This window comes from Stegastes partitus, unplaced genomic scaffold (genome assembly GCF_000690725.1).
Source record: "Stegastes partitus isolate 25-593 unplaced genomic scaffold, Stegastes_partitus-1.0.2 Scaffold4, whole genome shotgun sequence".
Lineage (NCBI taxonomy): Eukaryota > Metazoa > Chordata > Actinopteri > Pomacentridae > Stegastes > Stegastes partitus.
In genome coordinates this window covers 1,712,473-1,731,202 of record NW_007577735.1, presented here as the reverse complement: position 1 = coordinate 1,731,202, position 18,730 = coordinate 1,712,473, and the positions used below count along the sequence as shown (strand labels likewise).

The window sequence follows — 18,730 nt, the reverse complement described above, 5'->3', positions numbered from 1 at the left end:
GTGGGATCGGTCTATAGATCTACACTTAGATAGTAACAAATATTAAACGACTTTTATAGGGTGCTTGTGGTCAGCAATGCAGAAAAACCCACCTGTCTTTGTTCTGGACTGCATCCCTGTGTGCTACATAATGCAAGCCATTTTTTAAAATAACCCATTCACAAACAATATCACTTGTTCTGGAAAGATAATGCCCAAAACCACCGTTGATAAAAAAATGTCCTATTTTAGCTTTAAAATCATCAATCTCTCATGGGTGAGGTGATTTCTTCTTCAGAAATATTCCATATAATTGTATTTGGAGGATTTTCCAGGATGTACCTACCTCAAACTCCATTAAATTGTGACATGTGCAAACTTATATAAAATGAGGGAATCTAACAAGCACTTGTCAATGAAACATTCAACTATTGATTTCTAATGCTGTGATTATATTCCTTCAAGCATTTTGGCTTTTTTTTTTTTTTTTAGTGGCAAAGTAATATTCAACCTAGGAGCTTTGGTAAAAAGCAACTTGACTTTTTCAGTTCTTGAAGAAGTTTCACCTCTCAGCCAATCACCTTCAGTTCTAACTGACTGAGGGGGAGTCTAAGATGAGGCCTATATACTTACTCCCAGCTCACGTGACTTATGGCCTATTGGGGACCCAGGACTCAAATGCCCATATGGTGTGAAACCATCCTGTTTCCCACAAGCTACAGCAACACTGGTTGTGAAACTGCCAGCTTTCCCAACAACTTAAATGGCAGTGAAGCTGCCAGGTCAGGGGAAACTCAAGGTGTTAATGGAGATGAGAGATCTCAGCACTGCATTTTAGCTGTCGTAGATCCCCTTGCCAGCTACAATTCTACAATTCTACAATTTCGTTTTGCAGACACTTTTACCCAAAGCGACAGACATCTGAGAGCAAATACAACACAAGCAAGGATCTAGTCAGGAGAAAACAATCTGGATAAGTGCCATAGAACAAGTTCAAGTGTGATAGGGCGTTCATGCCAATAGCAGGCTGTGTGGGAGGTAATAGGAATTTTTTTTGTTTGTTTTCAGTCTGTCAAGTGCAAGGTGTTCAGTGAAGAGTTGGGTCTTTTGTCTCTTCTTAAAGACTGAGAGGGAATCAGCAGATTGAACAGAGTTTGGTAACTCGTATCACCATTGGGGAACCACAGAGGAGAAGAGTCTAGCTATCGATCTCAGGCCCTGTCGTGGTGGTTGTATCAGGCGCCTTTTGTTGGTCGAGCGTAGTGAGCAGGAGGAAGTGTAGACCTGAATGAGAGAGTTCAGGTTGGAGGGAGCTGTTCTTAGAGATGGCTGTTCCTGTTTGGCTACCTCCACTCTTCATGTCTCTCAAACCATCTAGAATGTGGACATTGCTGTCCCCAAAAGAGTGTCCCTCATCCTTCAGATGCTGGTGGGCTGCTGAGTTATGTCCTGATGAGCTGGTTGCCCTGTGTTGTGTTAAAAAGAGAAGTCCAATAGCTTGCTACTGAAGCGTCTAGGATGACTACACCCTGCATAACTAGGAATCTGCTCAGACAAAGTAACGCTTTATAACTCTAGCTATATGTGCTTTAATATAGGACCCTGCGAAGAGGCATTTTTTTGGAGGTCATTCAATTGTATAGATTTTCTGTAAATACTGTTGGTTCCCTGATAGATGGTTGGTTTTTATCTGATGATCAGATTGTTGTCCTTTCCTCGCTTCTTTAAACTGCTACTTCCCTTTCTCGAAAAATTTAAATGTTCACATTTTGCACTCAGCTCTTAGACCTGAGTGTCAGTTCAACAAAAAAGGAGACTCACTTCTTTTTTTCGGGGGTTATGCGTCAAAATTCAAGCCGATCCGAAACAGTCCGCGTGTGGACATGACGTCACCATTGTTTACTTTTACTTAAGCCACGCCCTCTGTTAGCAACTTGTGGCTAGCTCGCTACTGAGGCAGACACAGCACCGAGGGATCCTCCACAGACACCACCCTGACTCAAACACTGTCCTAGCGTACACAATTCTGTGAGTACACGTTAATTCCACGGGTCGTTGACGCCCACTGGGGGGATATTTCATTTAATGTCAGATTTGTGGCGATATTACCGGTCGGCGAAACGAACACGAGAAAGAGGAATGTTTCTTGCAAGCTAGCGTCAGGATTGATGCTAGCTTTTGTTGTAGCTACCGTTAACGCTACCCGCAAGGTTGGTCAAAAACTGTTTTCGTGTCTAAGTAGCTTAGGTCATTAAATACCACGAATAGACTCGGCTTAGTTTATCTGCGGAGTTAATATATCAGACTTTGAAACCTTCTATTTTCTCTGGTTATGTGGCTTATTCAAAGCTAAAGGACCTCAACGGGAAGCTTAGACTGCAATGGTTGCTGTTAACGGATATCGATTCCTTTCACATCGCGTTCAGGCAACTTCATCACGTCGCCGCAATTAACAAAATTAAGGTTACATCGGTTATTGTTTCATTCACAAATGAAAGTGTTGGATGTTGGTCGCAGATTGTACAGATGCGGATGTGTGCTGCGTGGTGATGGCACATTATGAACCCAGTTTCCTCAACGTGGCCCTGAAGCCGAGCATAACAGATTATAACTTTCTACATTATTAAATCTGACTTCCGGCGATCAGCTGGTCGACCCATTGCTTTTGAGTGATTGCACGTAAGATGACAGCAAGGCAGACTGGTTTAGTTAGTGTGTGACTTACTAAATTATTAACTAGCTCAGGCAAGTTGTAATAATAAGTAGCACTAAATAATTTCTTGAAAATTTAGGTAACTGTAAGCAATTTATTGCTGTTGATCTAACTCAGTAAAACTTAATAACTTCACTGGTATCCCTCCTTGTAGTCCAATTGATTTAAAGAGTTTTTTGTGTGTGTGTGTGCTGTAATCAAGGATTTTATGATTCAAACTTCATCGATAACTATTTTAATGATTCCAAATAAAAGCTTGTGTGAAACCAGTGGTCAAAAATATATTCATGGGTGTAGTTTGCTCCTTCTTTAGGAAAGTCCCTGTTGCAGTGTTTCCTTTACATTTTCTTACAGTGGTGGTGCCCATTACTGGAAAGCTGCCCCTGTGGCAAGAACAGTAAAAAATTCATTATGTAGTTATTACTCAGCTCATCCTCAAAAAATGATTGTGCTGCAGCAACACAGCGTGATAAAATCTGTTTTGTTGTATGAATAATGAAATTGATAAGATATTGACACAGTATTCAGCCTGCATTTTTCCAACTAAAGTCACCCCCAACCTTCTAAAAATGTCAACAGGAAAACTGCCCTTTGTCTTCAGAACTAATCCTGATCCTGAAAGCAAAAGTAAACAGCAGAGACTTTAAGCACAGCTGCCTGTTTTTCTCAGACATGTTTTTAGGGTTACATGGCAGGAATTACCTAATTTTTAACCACCAACTTGTCTAAGAATGACACACCACTTGAGCTAGACATAACTTACCATTAGTCCATTCGTCATTTTCCCGTTTTCGTCTGATTTAGTTGGTTTTCGGTGAACTGTTGCTCATCTTTTGTTCATGACTTTATGAGTGTATGTTGTGTAATCAAATCATCTGTCAGACGTTGCCTAAATGTTGACATTGACTCTCAGCTGGGCTTAACTGATTGGTTTGATTAACAGACTAATTTCAATATGGGATTTTGTGTAATGCTGAAAATAATGACATTCTCCTTGAGGCTATGTGGTCTGTTTCATTTCAGGCTTTCTGTGTAGCTTTGCATCTGCTTATATTATTTGTTTGCCTACTTTCTTTACCTTTGTTTATGCTGCTTAGCTTTTGACTCAAACACTCCCAAGCTGTATACATAAAAGCCTACTTGTGCATTGTACTACCTGCCACAGCGGTTTATCGCACCACCTGGTTAATGGTAAATTGTTCCAGAAGGAAGATATGTTTGCACATAAACACAGACCCAGGGCCCCTGTGTTTACAGTAGTCATGGCAGCACTCGGTTATTCAACAAATAGACCTAACATCTTCCTCCCTCACTTGTGGAAGAGCATGTTTGTATTGGTGGGTAGGGCTGTAACACTGTAGTTCTTAACTGTTAGTGCTGTAGCTTTACACGCGACACAAGTTGAGTTTCCTTAACGTGGTGATTTTAGAGGCTATTGAACACTGTTAAGTAAGTCTAAAAAAAACTTATGACCTAGTGATGTAATAGTCTTGTCAAAAGCATTTATTGTTCTGCTTGTCTGCTTCCTAAATTTAGTCATTTTGTATTGACTTATCAAGCTGTTTTCTTTTACGTTCATGTCCTGTTTCAGGTTAGTGAAGTCCAGATGCATGAGTCTCGGTCAGAACCAACAAGCCACACCATTCAAGCCAGTCAGACAGAGAACGGGAATCACACTGAGAATGAGAGTCGACTGAGGAGTAGCCAGACTCCTCCTCCAGAGGCACCCAGGGTCAGTCATTCTCAGCTGTATCTGTTCACGCACATCACAATTCTATTTTAAAAGCACATTAATATGTATGCTAACATAATACTATATGTGTAACCGTGTCTGTCTTCCTATAATTCCAAATAATACAACATAATTACGAAGCTGTACACATGCAGGATAGAAATAATATTTTTTTTGTGTCTTATATGATTGTAAATGCAGTATTTATGCATTTTAGACTGTTTGTCCTTGCAGTTTTGGAAATTGTAATCCGCATTCTTTTTTGTTGTTTGGCATTTTAGAGACAACATTGCCAATTTGTTGCTTGTGAAAATAACCTGTTCAACCTTTTTTTTAAGTTTAGGTTATTTAACTGTACTAGGGGTTAATTGTATTTTCATATTGCATATGCTGATGTTATCATTAGAAGAATGTGCTCAAAACAGATTATAGCAAATAAGCAGTGAAGCTGAAAGCAAAGAAAGAAATCTAGGACAGCACAGTCTTCAATCCAGTTCATATAATTTTTAATTTCCGAAATTCCTCTCAAGACTGTCAGACTCACAATCGCAAAGATCTGTTATTATTCTTTGTTATATATAGTAAATGTAAATCTTTGCGTTGTGGTTTGTTGGCTGGCTTAAGTATGCCATCTGAAGATGACCATTTTGGCATGAGAAAACCGTGATGATAAAAAAATAAGCGGCAGATGATGAGATAATGAAATATTAGTTGAAGCCCTGAAGTGAGAGTTGCTGTGTGCTGGTACGCTTTCATTTGTATTTTTTTTCTGCTGAGTTTAGTTACTCTGTTGCAACACCGTTCAGCCGTATGGAGGCATGTGTGAATGTTTGTCCTCAATGCCACAAATATGTGTTGCAACTGATGCATATGCCCTTTTTTTTCTTTTTTTTTAACTGAAGTGTGAATAGTAATTCTGCAGCTGAATTTTGAATACAGCTTGCATCCAAACACCACACATTCTCATGTCGAGCACTTAACAGATATGTGCCGATATGGGACGTGGTGCACACAGCTAACATGAGAATGTGAGGTGCTTTACTGTTTTGTCTTTAACATTTACAAGTATCCCCGAACCTCTCACTTTGCTTGCCTCAGTTCTTTCAAACTGAACTGTTTTATATTTTTTTGCTGAAGGGGAAGCACAGAGATGGGGGGGAGGTGGTGCTGAGGTTTAGAAGGGGAGGGAGAGCTCAACTCCTGCTGGGCGGAGGGATCAGTGTTGTGTTGTTGGTGTTGTTTATGCTCGCATCATGTAGGTTAGCGAGGCTGTGCAAGATTGTCAGGCAGAACGATTTTGCTGAGAAGTGTTTGTCTTTTCCAGTGCCCAGCCAGACTTGTCAATGGAGACTATCAGGTTTGTCCTACTTATTCTCTATTTGTTCTGTGATGTTATAGTAGGAGGCTATTTTTAAATATTTTGCTTGGTGAAATGTTGTGTGCATGAAAGTGATGTCACATGTTTGTGGTGGTGTAATTTAATGTTTTTTAGGTTTCATGTCGTTAAACCCGACTTCATTTGGGTTTCTTGCTAAGTGCATGTGTTTTTCCAAATGTCACTCTTTGTTCCGCCACACCCATCGGAGCGTATTAGTAAGAATCAAATCTCATAAGGGGAGGCATATTGTGTTTGTTTTTCTGCAAGTTTTCAACATTTCTATTTGCTGTCAGTCATCTCAGAGTTCACAAGACCAGTCTTGCGGGAACAGATCTGTGTTTACACTCAGTTGCTCACTGGTATGACTTTCAACAATAACAACAACAGAAGATGTTTGGACTTGCTGGCTGCCATAGCAACAGGGATTAGGCAAAGGCTGTTGTTGTGTTGATGGTGTCCACAGAAAAATAGAGGGGCCAACTGGCTCTGTCTGTGGGATAGACCTGTTTTCATTGCTTTGGTGGCCACCTCTGCAGCATTGAATTTCATAAGAAAGGACAAACTAGGAGGCAGTCATCTGTTATTGTTAGCCCAAAGCCTGTGTGAAATTCACTGTCAGTTTGTTTACCCGATTCAAAACAGACTCTGCCTTGGAGAGAAATGTTTGTTTGTGGTTCAGACCTTAATTAAAATACGAATCTCAAGTTCTGTTTTCGTAAACAGGCTCTGTATGCTTTTTTATTCATTATTTATATCTCTGTGCAATTTTGATTACTCTGTTTATGTTTACTGTAAACATCCCTTGAGCTGCGAGGCTTGACAGTGAGGGGGAGGGTGTGGTAATTTGCTGCATGCCTAGCAGAGGATGTTGTTGTTTTTGTGGGACTGGTTGTTGTTGTTTTGATGGAGTTCTAATTCCCCTAAGCCATCCAGTGTTGTTGTTGTTGTTGTTGTTGTTTGGTTCATTTTTAGCTGAAATAGCAGTTGAGGCAGCTCAGCTTGCAAGACTGACCAGCCAAGTGGGAATAGGAAATAATGAGTGCTGTAAGTAATTGTAAGTTATTTTCAGAATTTGAGCAAGAGGCTCAGGAGCTACTAGGATTAGTCAATGAACTGATTAGTTGGTTGATAGAAAATGAATTAAATGCATTTATTTGATTGTCAATTAATCATTTCAATCATTTTAAACCGACAATGCTGGTTATTTGCTGGTTTCTGCTTCTCAACTGTGACTATTTGATGCTTTTCTTTATCAAAGATTATAGCAAACCGAACATCTTTTCCCTTTGGAGTGTTGCACATGGGAGGCATGTTAAAATGTCTACTTGAGCTGTAGGGGACTAACAACCTTTCTCAGTATTTTCTTACATTTTTAGACAAAACACTAAGTCGTTCATAGAGAACATACTGGAGAATAATGGCTAGTGTAAACAGTTCTTAGTTGCAGCTCTACGCAGGAGTAGGTTTGACAGTTTGACATCACATGTGTGTGCATTGCACTCCATACTCAGTTATTGATTATATGCTGGTGTCTACAGTACACTCAGTACTTTTTTATGAAGTGGGTTACAGAGAAGAATAAAAGAAAATCTGATAATATCTTGACATACACAGCTATAACCTTATTACAGCAAATATTCCACACAGCAAATACATTAATGATCGACCGTAATGTTTTTTTCTGTTTTTTCTGGGCCAGTACCAGTTAAGTAAAGTTAAACACAAAACACTGCTGAAACACTTTTATTTTTTTATACTTTACATATTAAAAGGGGACTTTTCAACATTAAGCTCTAAATTGTAAAGTTAAATTCATTCAGTTTATTATGATTCATTTATTTTATTTATTTTTTTAGTACCGAAAATCCCCTTCCAGGCCAATAAACAGTCAATCCCTAAGATATATGGCTGCTTTCATTCAATTATTATTTAAAATATGTATTCCTTCTGTAATCTACCTTCTCCTCTACTAACTACAACATTGTTCAAACAAAGCTGGCAACTATTTAGTTTATATATTAAGCTTGTCAGTAAAACGTAGGACATTGTGCTTTGAAAAGCTTTATGTTGCCTCACATCAGAGCACTTTCACTGGCGGTGCACTTCACAGAGGGAACAGACTCTGCAGTCAGAGTGCACACAAGTTCTTCTGTGTGTGTGCACGTGTGTTTAAATTACACAAATAACCTACTCTTCAGCTGTGAAAACCCCTCTGGACTTGTTTATTTCAATGTCAGTTTTGGTCGAACTTCACTTAACTATATTGGATCCAAGGATGCACCACTACTAGCAACTACCAAATCACAACTTGTGTCATCTCAGGGTGCTGAATGTAGTAAGGTCAGGAACATACAATGTTAGAGAAAAATCTGACAGTTTCCCATTGAGCAAGCGCTTGGCTGACAGTGAGGAGGAAGAAACCACAGATACAACCAGAATCAGAAAAAAATGGCCATCTGCCTCGACCGTTTGGGGTGAGAGGAGAGCGGTGAGAGAAAAGATGAGAGAAACAATAAACAATATAACAGTAATAACACTGGGCAGGTTGGTGAGGCCAGTAACCGCAAGTAATATCTGCTGTGCTTCTGTCAGTAAAAAAAAAAAAAAAAAAATCCTGTATAAAGCTTTTCTCTTGCTCCTGTGATGTTGTTAAAATCCTCAGTACAAGCGTATACATACAGAATAGGACCAAGAAAGGCAGATACTCAAACAGAAATGTAGTTGTTTCTTGTAATCCCCGAGTAGAGACACCTTTTCTTTAGTTTGCATTGTAAGCTAGAACTGCATCGTTTCAGCATCAACATCACAATGTGCATGTGTAGAATAGTCCCATTGTAGGAAGCGTGATGTAATGTGAGGCAAATTAATTCAAGCACATCATGCTATAACTTTTTTTATTGCCTGCCTGATGCAAAAAAAACAAATGGATGCAGTTCTCATTTTCCATGATTAATCCAGTCAAATTATCAGAAATAGCAATCAGATAGAACATGTTTTTTATTAACTTTATTGGGAGACATGGAGTTTGTTGACATACAGGCTTCACATGTGCACACCAGAATAAGAAAGAAACAGGAGAAGCAAGATTTGGTTTGCCACAATTGATGGGTGCGATGGTCAACTGTGATATCGATTCAAATGTGTGCTTTGCTCATAGAGAACCAGGTACAGTTTTAATTTCTCGTGTAGGAGCTATTTTAAATCTGAAGAATTATATTTCAAGTGTTATTTTAGTCCTAGGGCTGCAAGGTGGCTCGGTGGTTAGCACCTTTGCCTCACAACAAGAAGGTCGCCAGTTCACGTCCCAGTAAAGACACCGGGATCTTTCTGTGTGGAGTTTGCATGTTCTCCCCGTGCAGTGTGGGTTCTCTCCAGGTTCTCCGGCTTCCTCCCACACAGTCCAAAAACATGCTGAGGTTAATTGGTGATTCTAAATTGTCCGTAGGTGTGAATGTGAGTGTGCTTGGTTGTCTGTCTCTGAGTGTAGCCCTGTGATGGACTGGTGACCTGTCCAGGGTGTCCCCTGCCTTCACCCTAAGTCAGCTGGGATAGGGTCCAGCCCGCTGTGACCCTAGTGAGGATTAAGCGGTGTATAGATAATGGATGGATGGATTTTAGTCCTACGATTTGTGCATTAGCAAGAATGTAGCACAGCTGTACACTGTTTATATAAGTTTTTAAAAAGTGACGTAAAAATATTTTGTCCCTAAAATAAATAAATAATTTTGATAAACAGGCTATTCTGTATTCTATTTTCGCAGAAGCATTCTGGATGTTGTTCCTTCCTATTTGTCTTGTCTTTTAAAAAGAAAACATAGAAGTCACAATCTACAATCTATGGATACTCTGCAATTTGTTGTTCCCAAAGTATGATCTGAGCAGGGCAAGAAAGCATTTAGGTTTTCTGTACCTAATGCTTGGAATAAATTGCAATCTCAAAATCAACTTCAAGCTGTTGTTACACTGAATGAGTTTAAAGTTCGGGTGAAATCCTTACAGTCTACCTTATCTGTGTGCAAGTGTTGTATGAGAGCAAGTTTTAATGTTGTTACATTTTATCTGCTGTTTATTGTTTTTAATGTGACTATGCTGCGGCCCTCTTGGCCAGATCTCCCTTGTGAAGGAGATCTCTGGTCTCAGGCTGACTAACCTTTTAAAATAAATGCTAAATAAATAAATAAATATTCCTGATATTAGTATTGGTCAGAATAGTCATGATGAGAATCTTAGCCATGATTGTGCAGCCCTGTGGAAATAAGAAGCAACAAGACAAATTTGTTTGACCATTTAAATCAGCACCACAAAGCTCTGTAAGTGAAATGCAAAGCCAAATCTTAAAGCCAACCAAACCAAATAACTGTTTTGGTTCCCTTTGCCAGTGTTGCACTACATCAGAAAGGTTCACACTAAAAAAAATAAAATTGCATGCTATTGTTTAAAATGATTGATGTTCTGTTTCTATTTTCTGCATCACACTGCACAATCAACCCAATCATTCTAGATGATTCTTTCACAAATTCTGCTTCTTGCTTTCATATCTTAACATACATTGTGGAAACAAACAAACATCATAATGCCATTTTTTTCAGTATCATACAACACTAACATAGGTGCACTGATGGTCTGCACCAGGAAACAATACAGATAGATGTGATGAAAGTTGCATGTATTTACAACCCAAACAGCCCATTTACTGTCTGTTATGTATTTGTTGTTTGCCACTGCAGCGTTTAAGCCCATTAAGTTTTCTCTTTGGTGAGTCTTGTCACGGACTTGACTTCAAGAGTGTTTTGTTGTAGAGATTTTCCACTCACTCTTTTTTTGTTGTTGTTGTTGTTTTTCATGTAATAAAGATTCCAGTGTCATTGTCGATGATGACCCCACCAGCAGAGGCTCCTCAGCAGCTGCAGCAGACACCACAGCAGCAGATCCTCAGCCCTCAGCAGCTCCAAGCCCTTCTCCAGCAGCAGAAAGCACTCATGTTACACCAGGTAATTCATTTTTAGTGTTGTTTTGTTCTTCTTGTTCCACATTAGTCACAACCTGTTTATTTGCTTCACTCTAATTATATCAACTCATCTGCAGCAACAAATTCAAGAGGTCTTCAAGAATCAGCAAGAGCAGCTAAATATGCAGCTGCTGCACCAGAAGAACGCTGGGATTGTTAGTCAAGAGGTATGCTTTTTTCATTAAGACTTCTTTTTATGAGCTCATGAATATTTGATCACTGTAGAAATATTTAGAATTCAACAAAGACATCCATCCATCCATTTTAAGACAATCAATACTAATTTCAAGTGTTTGCTCTTTGGAGTGTGGGAATAATGCAGTAAATGACACAAGTGTGAGCAACAGATGGGGATTATATTGATGGTGTTTAATAATAGGGGCTTTAGGAAAAAGCAGCTGGACTTCTCTTTTAGGTTCTTGAAGACATTTCATCTGTCATTCAGGCTTTCTCAGTTGGGAGTTTCAGGTGTGTAGAGACACCCCCGGCTCAAGAGGCTAATGGCCCATTAACAACCCAAGACTCTTGTGGTTCGCGGTTAGGAATGGTTGGGAAGCTGCCAAGTCAGGGGCGGCTCCAGATGTTAATGGTCGTGAAACTTTCTGGGGAGAGATCTCAGCACTCCATTATAATCACTTGATAATTGGTATCATAGACCCCCTACTCTGATTCTAGATCTCTGTTTCAGTTTAAAATAGATGGCTTCCTTCACCCAGATGATTAGATGTCACCTCACTTTTCACATGTGTACCTACATGGAGGCAGTCGACACTGTCAGAAAAAGACTGCTGCAAGACAGCTCTTTAAACAACAAAATCAGCTTCACTCCCAGCCAGACATGTGCCCTGCTGGACCTCTGCCGGACTCCCACATATTTCAAATATAATAAGGATTGCTACAGACAAAAGCTCGGCTGCGCCATGGGCTCTGCAGTGTCACCCTTTGTACCCAATCTCTCCATGGACGAGGCAGAAAGCAGAGCACTGGGTTCTTTCAAGGGAACAGCTCCCCGCCACTAGTTTGGATATGTGGACGACACCTGGGTCAGAATCAAAGTTCAAGAAGTAAAGGCCTTCATGGAACAAGTTGGTGAACAGCAACATCAATTTTACATGGGAGCATGTCAGGGAAAACAAACAGGCTTTTTTGGACTGTGTCAAGCCCCTTGAGGAGGATGGAAGCTTCGGTGCTGTATATGTAATCCAATGCAGCGAGGAGTGCACAAACTGGAATATAGGGGAGACGAAACCACATCTCCACAAACACCCGGCTTAACACAGGAGAGACTGCACAGTTCACCTGCAGAAATACAAAAAGACGAGAAGTCCAGTTGCTTTTTTTTTTTTTTACTGCACCTGCTTGAATCACCATGTCTTGTATGACTGAGAATCTACACAGACCAGAAATTTATCACAATTTCCACATAGTTTAAAAGTGTGCTGTACATAGTTTTGCCCATTAAAATACAAACTGTAGGTAGTATATGAATGAAGAACATTGTAATAACAGGATGGCTAAGAATTTAACTGATGACTGATGTTCTGTCATTCCGTCTGTCACAGCTGACAGCCCAGCAGATTGCCATCCAGCAGCAGCTCCTTCAGGTGCAACAGCAGCATCTCCTAAACCTGCAGAGACAAGGCCTGCTGTCTGTCCTCCCCACCAGCCCCACTGCAGCCCCAGGTATGTGTCATTACAGTCCTTACTAGGTGTTGTTGTGTTTATGTATACACTGGAAAGTTTCCAATACTGAACCTTGTATGTGTTTAATTAAATTGTGTCCTAAAAAGGAGATTTTGAATCGATGATCTTCAGCTAATTTGGTTGACAAACTGCACAAATGTAATAACAGCCGGCTATATTACATAGCAGTTTATCTATTATGTATATGTGCTATTTTAGGCTGTGATAATGGTAGCATCCTGTCTGCTGCTGGAGAATCCAGAGAGTCTTCCAGTCAACAATCTACCACCAATGGCCACCAAACTCTTCTCAAGAGGAAAGAAAGGTGCGTTCCACTGTCTTGTTCAAACCGTTGTGTAGTTTTGTTTATATCAAGCTTTTATGTTGCTTAATCTGATACTCGCATGTTGACATTTGTGTTTTTTTTGCAGTGGATCACTGGATGAAAACACACAGAATAGCCATCCTCTATATGGGAATGGTATGTGTAAATGGCCTGGCTGTGAGACTGTCTTTGGAGACTTTCAGGCATTTCTCAAGTGAGTGGTGAAACCTCGCATACCTCTAAAGCTGGAATGATGCCTATTCACATCTATCAGCATGTGCACTCGCACAGATATAACAAACTTAAAGGAAACACCCTTGCATGTATTTTCTGATTTGGTCAGGAGTTATAAATGTCAAATTTAATTGGAGCTTCAAATTGTTATTAAAATAATGACTTAAAATGTTATTTGCCCTTAGCTATTGGGTATTTACTATTTCTTTCGTTGTGAACTTAGTTTTTTAAGTAGTAAAAGTACATAATGACTCTGGAAGCATTTGAGCATTTTTTGTACTTCTGTTTGTGCAACACATGGTTTCCTCAAAGCATGCCCTGATTCTAAATGTATTTGTTGGCAGACATTTAAACAGTGAACATACACTGGATGACAAGAGCACAGCACAGTGTCGTGTGCAGATGCAAGTGGTTCAGCAGCTGGAACTGCAGGTACACATCTGATTTATTTTCTTTTATCTGACCCTTTCATATCTATCTTACAACAATAAGGACAACTCATCTTTGATTTACAAACTGTTTATTTATTATAACTCCACCATTGCTTGGTAGAGTGATGTGTCTGGCCTTTTTTTTTTTTTAAACTAACTTGTGTGAATGCCTAAATATTGGCAATTGCGGTATGTTTTTACACCCGGACTAGAAGCAGAAGTCATGTCTTAAGATAATTATAGACCTCAGGATGCCAGAAATGTAGTTCCCATACTGAATGTCGTTTGGTCATGTAACTCAAGCTGTGAATTCACCAACCCCCCCAACTTCTGTTTTGATCTTCCATCCAATGCAGCTGAAGAAGGACAAAGAGCGACTCCAAGCCATGATGGCTCATCTTAAGTCCTCTGAACCCAAACCTGCAGCACAGCCTGTAAGTACCTGCCACAGCTGCTTCCTTCAATTATAATAAGTATTGTTTTGCCTGTAGTTACACTGACATTTTGCTGACTTAATTGCTTTGTTTTGTTTTTGTTTTGTTTTTCAGGTGAATCTGGTATCTAATGTGTCTTTCTCCCAGGCAACATTACCCAAAGGCCTTCCTCCGATGAGCCTCTCTCAGAGCGCCACAGCACCGTCCACACCCTTGACGCCGCTCTCCGAATCCCCCTCGGTCCTCACTCCCAATAGCATGTTCACTGGAACCCCTGTGCGGAGGCGATATAGCCGCTCCGTGAGCCAAGGTAACCGCGAAAACATGAATTACAACTTCTAATAGAATTTTTTACAGCTGGTTTATCCTAAAACATGCCTCTGCTTAGATTCACATAACTCAAACCCCCACAGGGACACAGGGGAGGGGTTTCATTTTTGTTTATCATTATTTACATTTGATTATTTTTGTGTATTTGTTTTGTTTTTGAGAACGACATACATTTCTTCTTTGTTTCCTATTCATTGTGTGTTGATAAATATTGCTGGTTTGTCTTTCCGCAGATATAATTGATAATAAGGAGTTCTACTTGAGCACAGAAGTCAGACCCCCGTTTACATATGCCTCTCTCATCAGACAGGTAACGTGTACTCACTTGATACTTAAATTACACAGCTGCTGAAATATTAAAGTGCTGTTTAGGAATAATTTTGCACTTTTTCTTTCCATACCAACATGAAACAAATGTATATATTTGTTTTATATTGTTGCAGCATCTCTTACACACTTTGTCTCTTTCAGGCTATATTTGAATCACCTCGCAATCAGCTGACATTAAATGAAATCTACAACTGGTTCACAAGAAACTTTGCATATTTCAGGCGCAATGCAGCTACTTGGAAGGTACGAACACTATTATTTGATAAGGAAACAGGAAAACTATGGAAACGTGGTTGTAATTCAGTTGTCATATAACTGCATGAGTGCTGATTCAGTATTACAGATGTACAGGTGCTGATTTTTGCTTTGCTTAAATTTTCCAGAATGCAGTCAGACATAATCTCAGTCTCCATAAATGCTTTGTACGTTTGGAGAACGTGAAGGGAGCTGTGTGGACGGTAGATGAGATCGAGTTTCACAGAAGGCGGCCCCAGAAAACTGCTGGTAATGGGTATGTATACCTTGGCCGTGAAGCCAAAAGTCTGTGTGCTTTCAGATATTAGCAGAAGTTAGTTGCCTGACTTTGCCAAAGAACTTGACCTTGTGACTCCAGCTCAGAAGTACAAACAATGTTTACTGTAAACAGGTCTCAGAGTTTCAAAGGCTAGAAGTGTGGTATGATAATAATGAAAAATTGAGATGTTTGTACAAGGGAATTCATTCATTTAACCTTTATTTATACACAGTGGTCCAATTACAGGTATTCAAGCATTAAAGGTTAAAGGACAAACAAGGGCATCCAGACAGCTTTGAATACAATATCAGAGAAAGCACTACTTAGCATTTTACAGTCCATTTAACTGAGATGTAACCGGCGCAGCCACGTGAATAGTCACGGGTGAAAGCTGCACAGTACATCCTCAGATCCTACTTTGCAAATTCAGTGTTTTTGTGAAGCAGACGAAGTGCCACACCTGTTGTCGTTCACACAAGCCAAACTTGGGACTTTCACAACTTCTCTTGATAAACCACTATCAGCAATTCATCAAAACTGTCATGTGGTGCTTTTGTTCCTGATTTGTCATGTCGTACAGCGATATGACTCACACTCTTAGGTTGTGGAGATTTCATTAAACAAACAGACCTGGAATCCCAGTGTGTATTTTGGCAGAACTCACAGTTCCAGCGAATTGAAGGAAATGCTCATTAAGCATTGCCTCCCTCTGTTACTGTTGCTATGTCAGTCACAAAGAAAAATATTTACTAGGAGGCCTAAACCTGCGTGCTTGATTTGATGCTATCTTACTAGCTTCCCAGGAGTCGCTCAACTGTTAGCCAGACATGCTAAAATAGTTACTTAAACTTTAGCTTAGCTTAGCTTAGCTTAGGCTTTTCAAGTGTTGATAGTAAATAAAGCATAGCTTCTTGTATTTGTGTGCTTCCAGATCTCTGCTGAAGAACTCTCAGAACCGTCAAAGCTTCGCTGGGTCTGCTCTTCAGGTAAGTCTAACATTTCAAGATCCGTTTCTGCATATTATATCGCAAATAAAAAAGATGTGAAGTTGTGGGCAGACAAACCTGAAATGTAGCAACGTGTAACCCCAAGTGCAGTATTATAAAAAGGTTGCGTTTACATGTGTTAATAAAGTATTTTAAATGTAAAACATGAGACTATTACTTTTTCCAGAGCGGCGGTCTCGAAGGCAACTCTTTCTACAACCCAGCTTCTATGGGCAGCATCCCATTGCACTCCTTGCCTCATATTCTCCAGGAACAGATGAATGGAGCCCTTGCTAATGGATCTGGATACCAAAGTGACAGCAGTGCAACACAGTCCCCTCCGCAAGCTTTGTGAGTGTCCCCGTTTTCCCCCAGATAATGACGCAGCTGTTACTTAATCACTGAATCAAATTCTGATTACGCGTTGTTTTCTTTGTGTGTGTTTATCTAAAAAGCATTAAAGAAGAGCAGGAGGACGAGGAGATATGTGAAAACTATCCCTATGAATCTCCGGAGAGCACAGACGAGCACGGCCACAGCCCAGAGATGAACCAAGATGAAGACCACGGCAGCCCGGAGAGGCCCAACCTTCATCTTGATCGTGTGCCTTCTCTCTGACTATGAGGTCCAAGTTCTCTACTGCAAGGCCACCTCACTCACAGCCTGTGTGACTTTGTACTCCAAAAAAAAAAGAAAAAAAAAACAGCTTCATCTACGTAACCAAACACTCAATTCTTGGGATTTTTATTTTATTTTATTTTATTTTTTTGGTATTTATCAGCATTTCTTATTTGTTGTTTTCAATTTAGCTCTGAGTTCTTTTTGTACAGTTGAATGAAATCACAAAAAAAAAAATACATTTGTGAAGCTGTCAGTTTGTGATTTTTCTTATTTTATATATCTCTACACAAAGGACCATGATGAGCAGAGAAGCCAAAGGAAAGGGAACATTGATAGTTAGCACTTCGTAATGAACGTCTCCCCTCTTTGTAGCTGCTTTTTGCTGCGCTGGGGGCCACACTACCTGATTATTATTTTAGTAGTCATAATATATAAAGATTTGTAGAGAAAGGAAAAAACAAATGTTGCTTTAAAAATGAAAATGTTCACTGCCAACATGATCTGATATATTTGTATTTAAAGTATAATCAATTGATCAAAAGGATACGTAGCTTCTTTATAATTGTTGGTCTGTTTCACCCCTTTCATGAACATTGCTGAATTTTGCTCGAACTGAGCTTGTAAAAGTAGATACTATAGATTTACCATTATTGTAAACCAATACATCTCTACAAAGAATAAATTCCTCATGATATATGTGAATACTGTATGTGTCTTTAATTTTGTCTTGGTTGTCGTGTTGGTACGCATTTGTCATAGTTTCACATGATGAAATTACAGCCAGGTGCTGACTATTACCTGCTAACAGTTTTCTCATTCAACTTTTTAGTGTGAGGTAATGTGTGGCAAACTTCCTCCTTGTAATAATATACGTCTATTTTACAATCATAAACTGTCAGCAGGTGTCATTTACGAAACCAATCTAATGTGAGGAACAGTGTTTGAGGGAAGATAATGTTGCATAAAAGATCATCTTATTTTAGTCTTGTCTGTCATTATTTGTTAAACTGACGTGTTTGGAAAGCAGCTTGACTTTCCATCAGTATGAGCACTGGAACTGAATAGATCTTTTGTGCAATATGTCTTCGCAGATTTGTAGCCCGTGCTTCGTGATTGGCAGGTATTAATAGACGTGGAGTGCGCTCACGCTGTGGGGTGTGTGCAGGATGATATGATGTGCTGGAGCTCTAGCACAGAGGGGGATGCAGATACTACAGATTCACTGTCAGATTACAGACAGATAATTATTCAGCAGATTTCATTAAGAAGCACGCTGGGAGTGACTAAATGTTGTTGCGTTGTTATATAAAGTCTGCCAAGTAAACACTTTTCTATCAAACGCGGCATGTGAAGGGTAATCGGTAAGTGCCTGAAGCCTTTACACAAACAGTAAATGATCAGGACTGTGTGGAGTGAAAGAAACTTCATGAGTCTGATGGTAGGTTGTTTATGTTAAACAAAAATGCCACTCATCTGGTATCAGTTCAGACTTTCCCTTTTGTTACTGACACTCGTCCTCAAATGTATTCATACCCTTCCATTAAAGAAAGACAAAATTCACAATAGTCACTCAAATAACTAGAAACTGAAAAAAAATAATAAATAAAAAAATTCTAAATTAGAATTTAGTGAAATAAGACATTGCTTTGAATTGTGGTTGAAAAGAATAATTACAACAAAAAAATAAAAAACTCTCCCAGACAAATTAGAGCTCTGATGAGCAGTTGGCCAAAATCAAAATACCTGTCACCAGGTGCAGAAGTCTGATTGAGAGTTACAGAAAACACTTGATTGCAGTGATTGGCTCAAAGGGTTGTTCAATTAAATATTAGTTTATGGGTCCCATCAAGCTTGATTTTGTTTTTTTATTATTACTTTCTTTTAATATTTCTGTTGAACCACAATTCAAAAGCATTGTCAGGATTTCCGTGATTTTTTAAAATTTATTATTACTTTTGTCAATTTCAGCTTATATCAGTGACAGCTGTTTTTTTCCTTCTGTGATGGGAGGGTATGAATAAATTTGAGGATG

General features: G+C 39.4%; 1 protein-coding gene across 2 annotated transcripts; it reads left to right on the top strand.

Annotated features, from left to right (window-relative positions):
* Positions 1-1,920: 1,920 nt before the first annotated feature.
* On the top strand, positions 1,921-17,400 carry LOC103355160 (forkhead box protein P1-B). 2 transcript variants are annotated; one of them, XM_008278854.1, is made up of 17 exons: positions 1,921-2,007; positions 4,284-4,424; positions 5,749-5,781; positions 10,656-10,793; positions 10,888-10,977; positions 12,373-12,493; positions 12,713-12,818; positions 12,925-13,032; positions 13,397-13,484; positions 13,840-13,917; positions 14,032-14,227; positions 14,481-14,557; positions 14,719-14,820; positions 14,961-15,088; positions 16,023-16,077; positions 16,265-16,428; positions 16,533-17,400. In XM_008278854.1, the coding sequence occupies exons 2-17, from the start codon at positions 4,299-4,301 to the stop codon at positions 16,693-16,695; spliced, it is 1,773 nt and encodes a 590-aa protein (XP_008277076.1). In that variant the 5' UTR covers positions 1,921-2,007; positions 4,284-4,298; the 3' UTR covers positions 16,696-17,400. The 2 variants fall into 2 exon arrangements, with proteins under 2 accessions (XP_008277076.1, XP_008277084.1); XM_008278862.1 differs by lacking the exon at positions 5,749-5,781.
* Positions 17,401-18,730: the final 1,330 nt, after the last annotated feature.

Bases quoted from the DNA above. Each gene is read 5' to 3' on its own strand.
- LOC103355160 (XM_008278854.1), top strand. From the start codon at position 4,299: ATGCATGAGTCTCGGTCAGAACCAACAAGCCACACCATTCAAGCCAGT. The intron at 13,918-14,031 runs GTAAGTACCTGC...TTTGTTTTTCAG, and splicing joins CCAAACCTGCAGCACAGCCT to GTGAATCTGGTATCTAATGT. The intron at 14,821-14,960 runs GTACGAACACTA...TAAATTTTCCAG, and splicing joins GCAATGCAGCTACTTGGAAG to AATGCAGTCAGACATAATCT.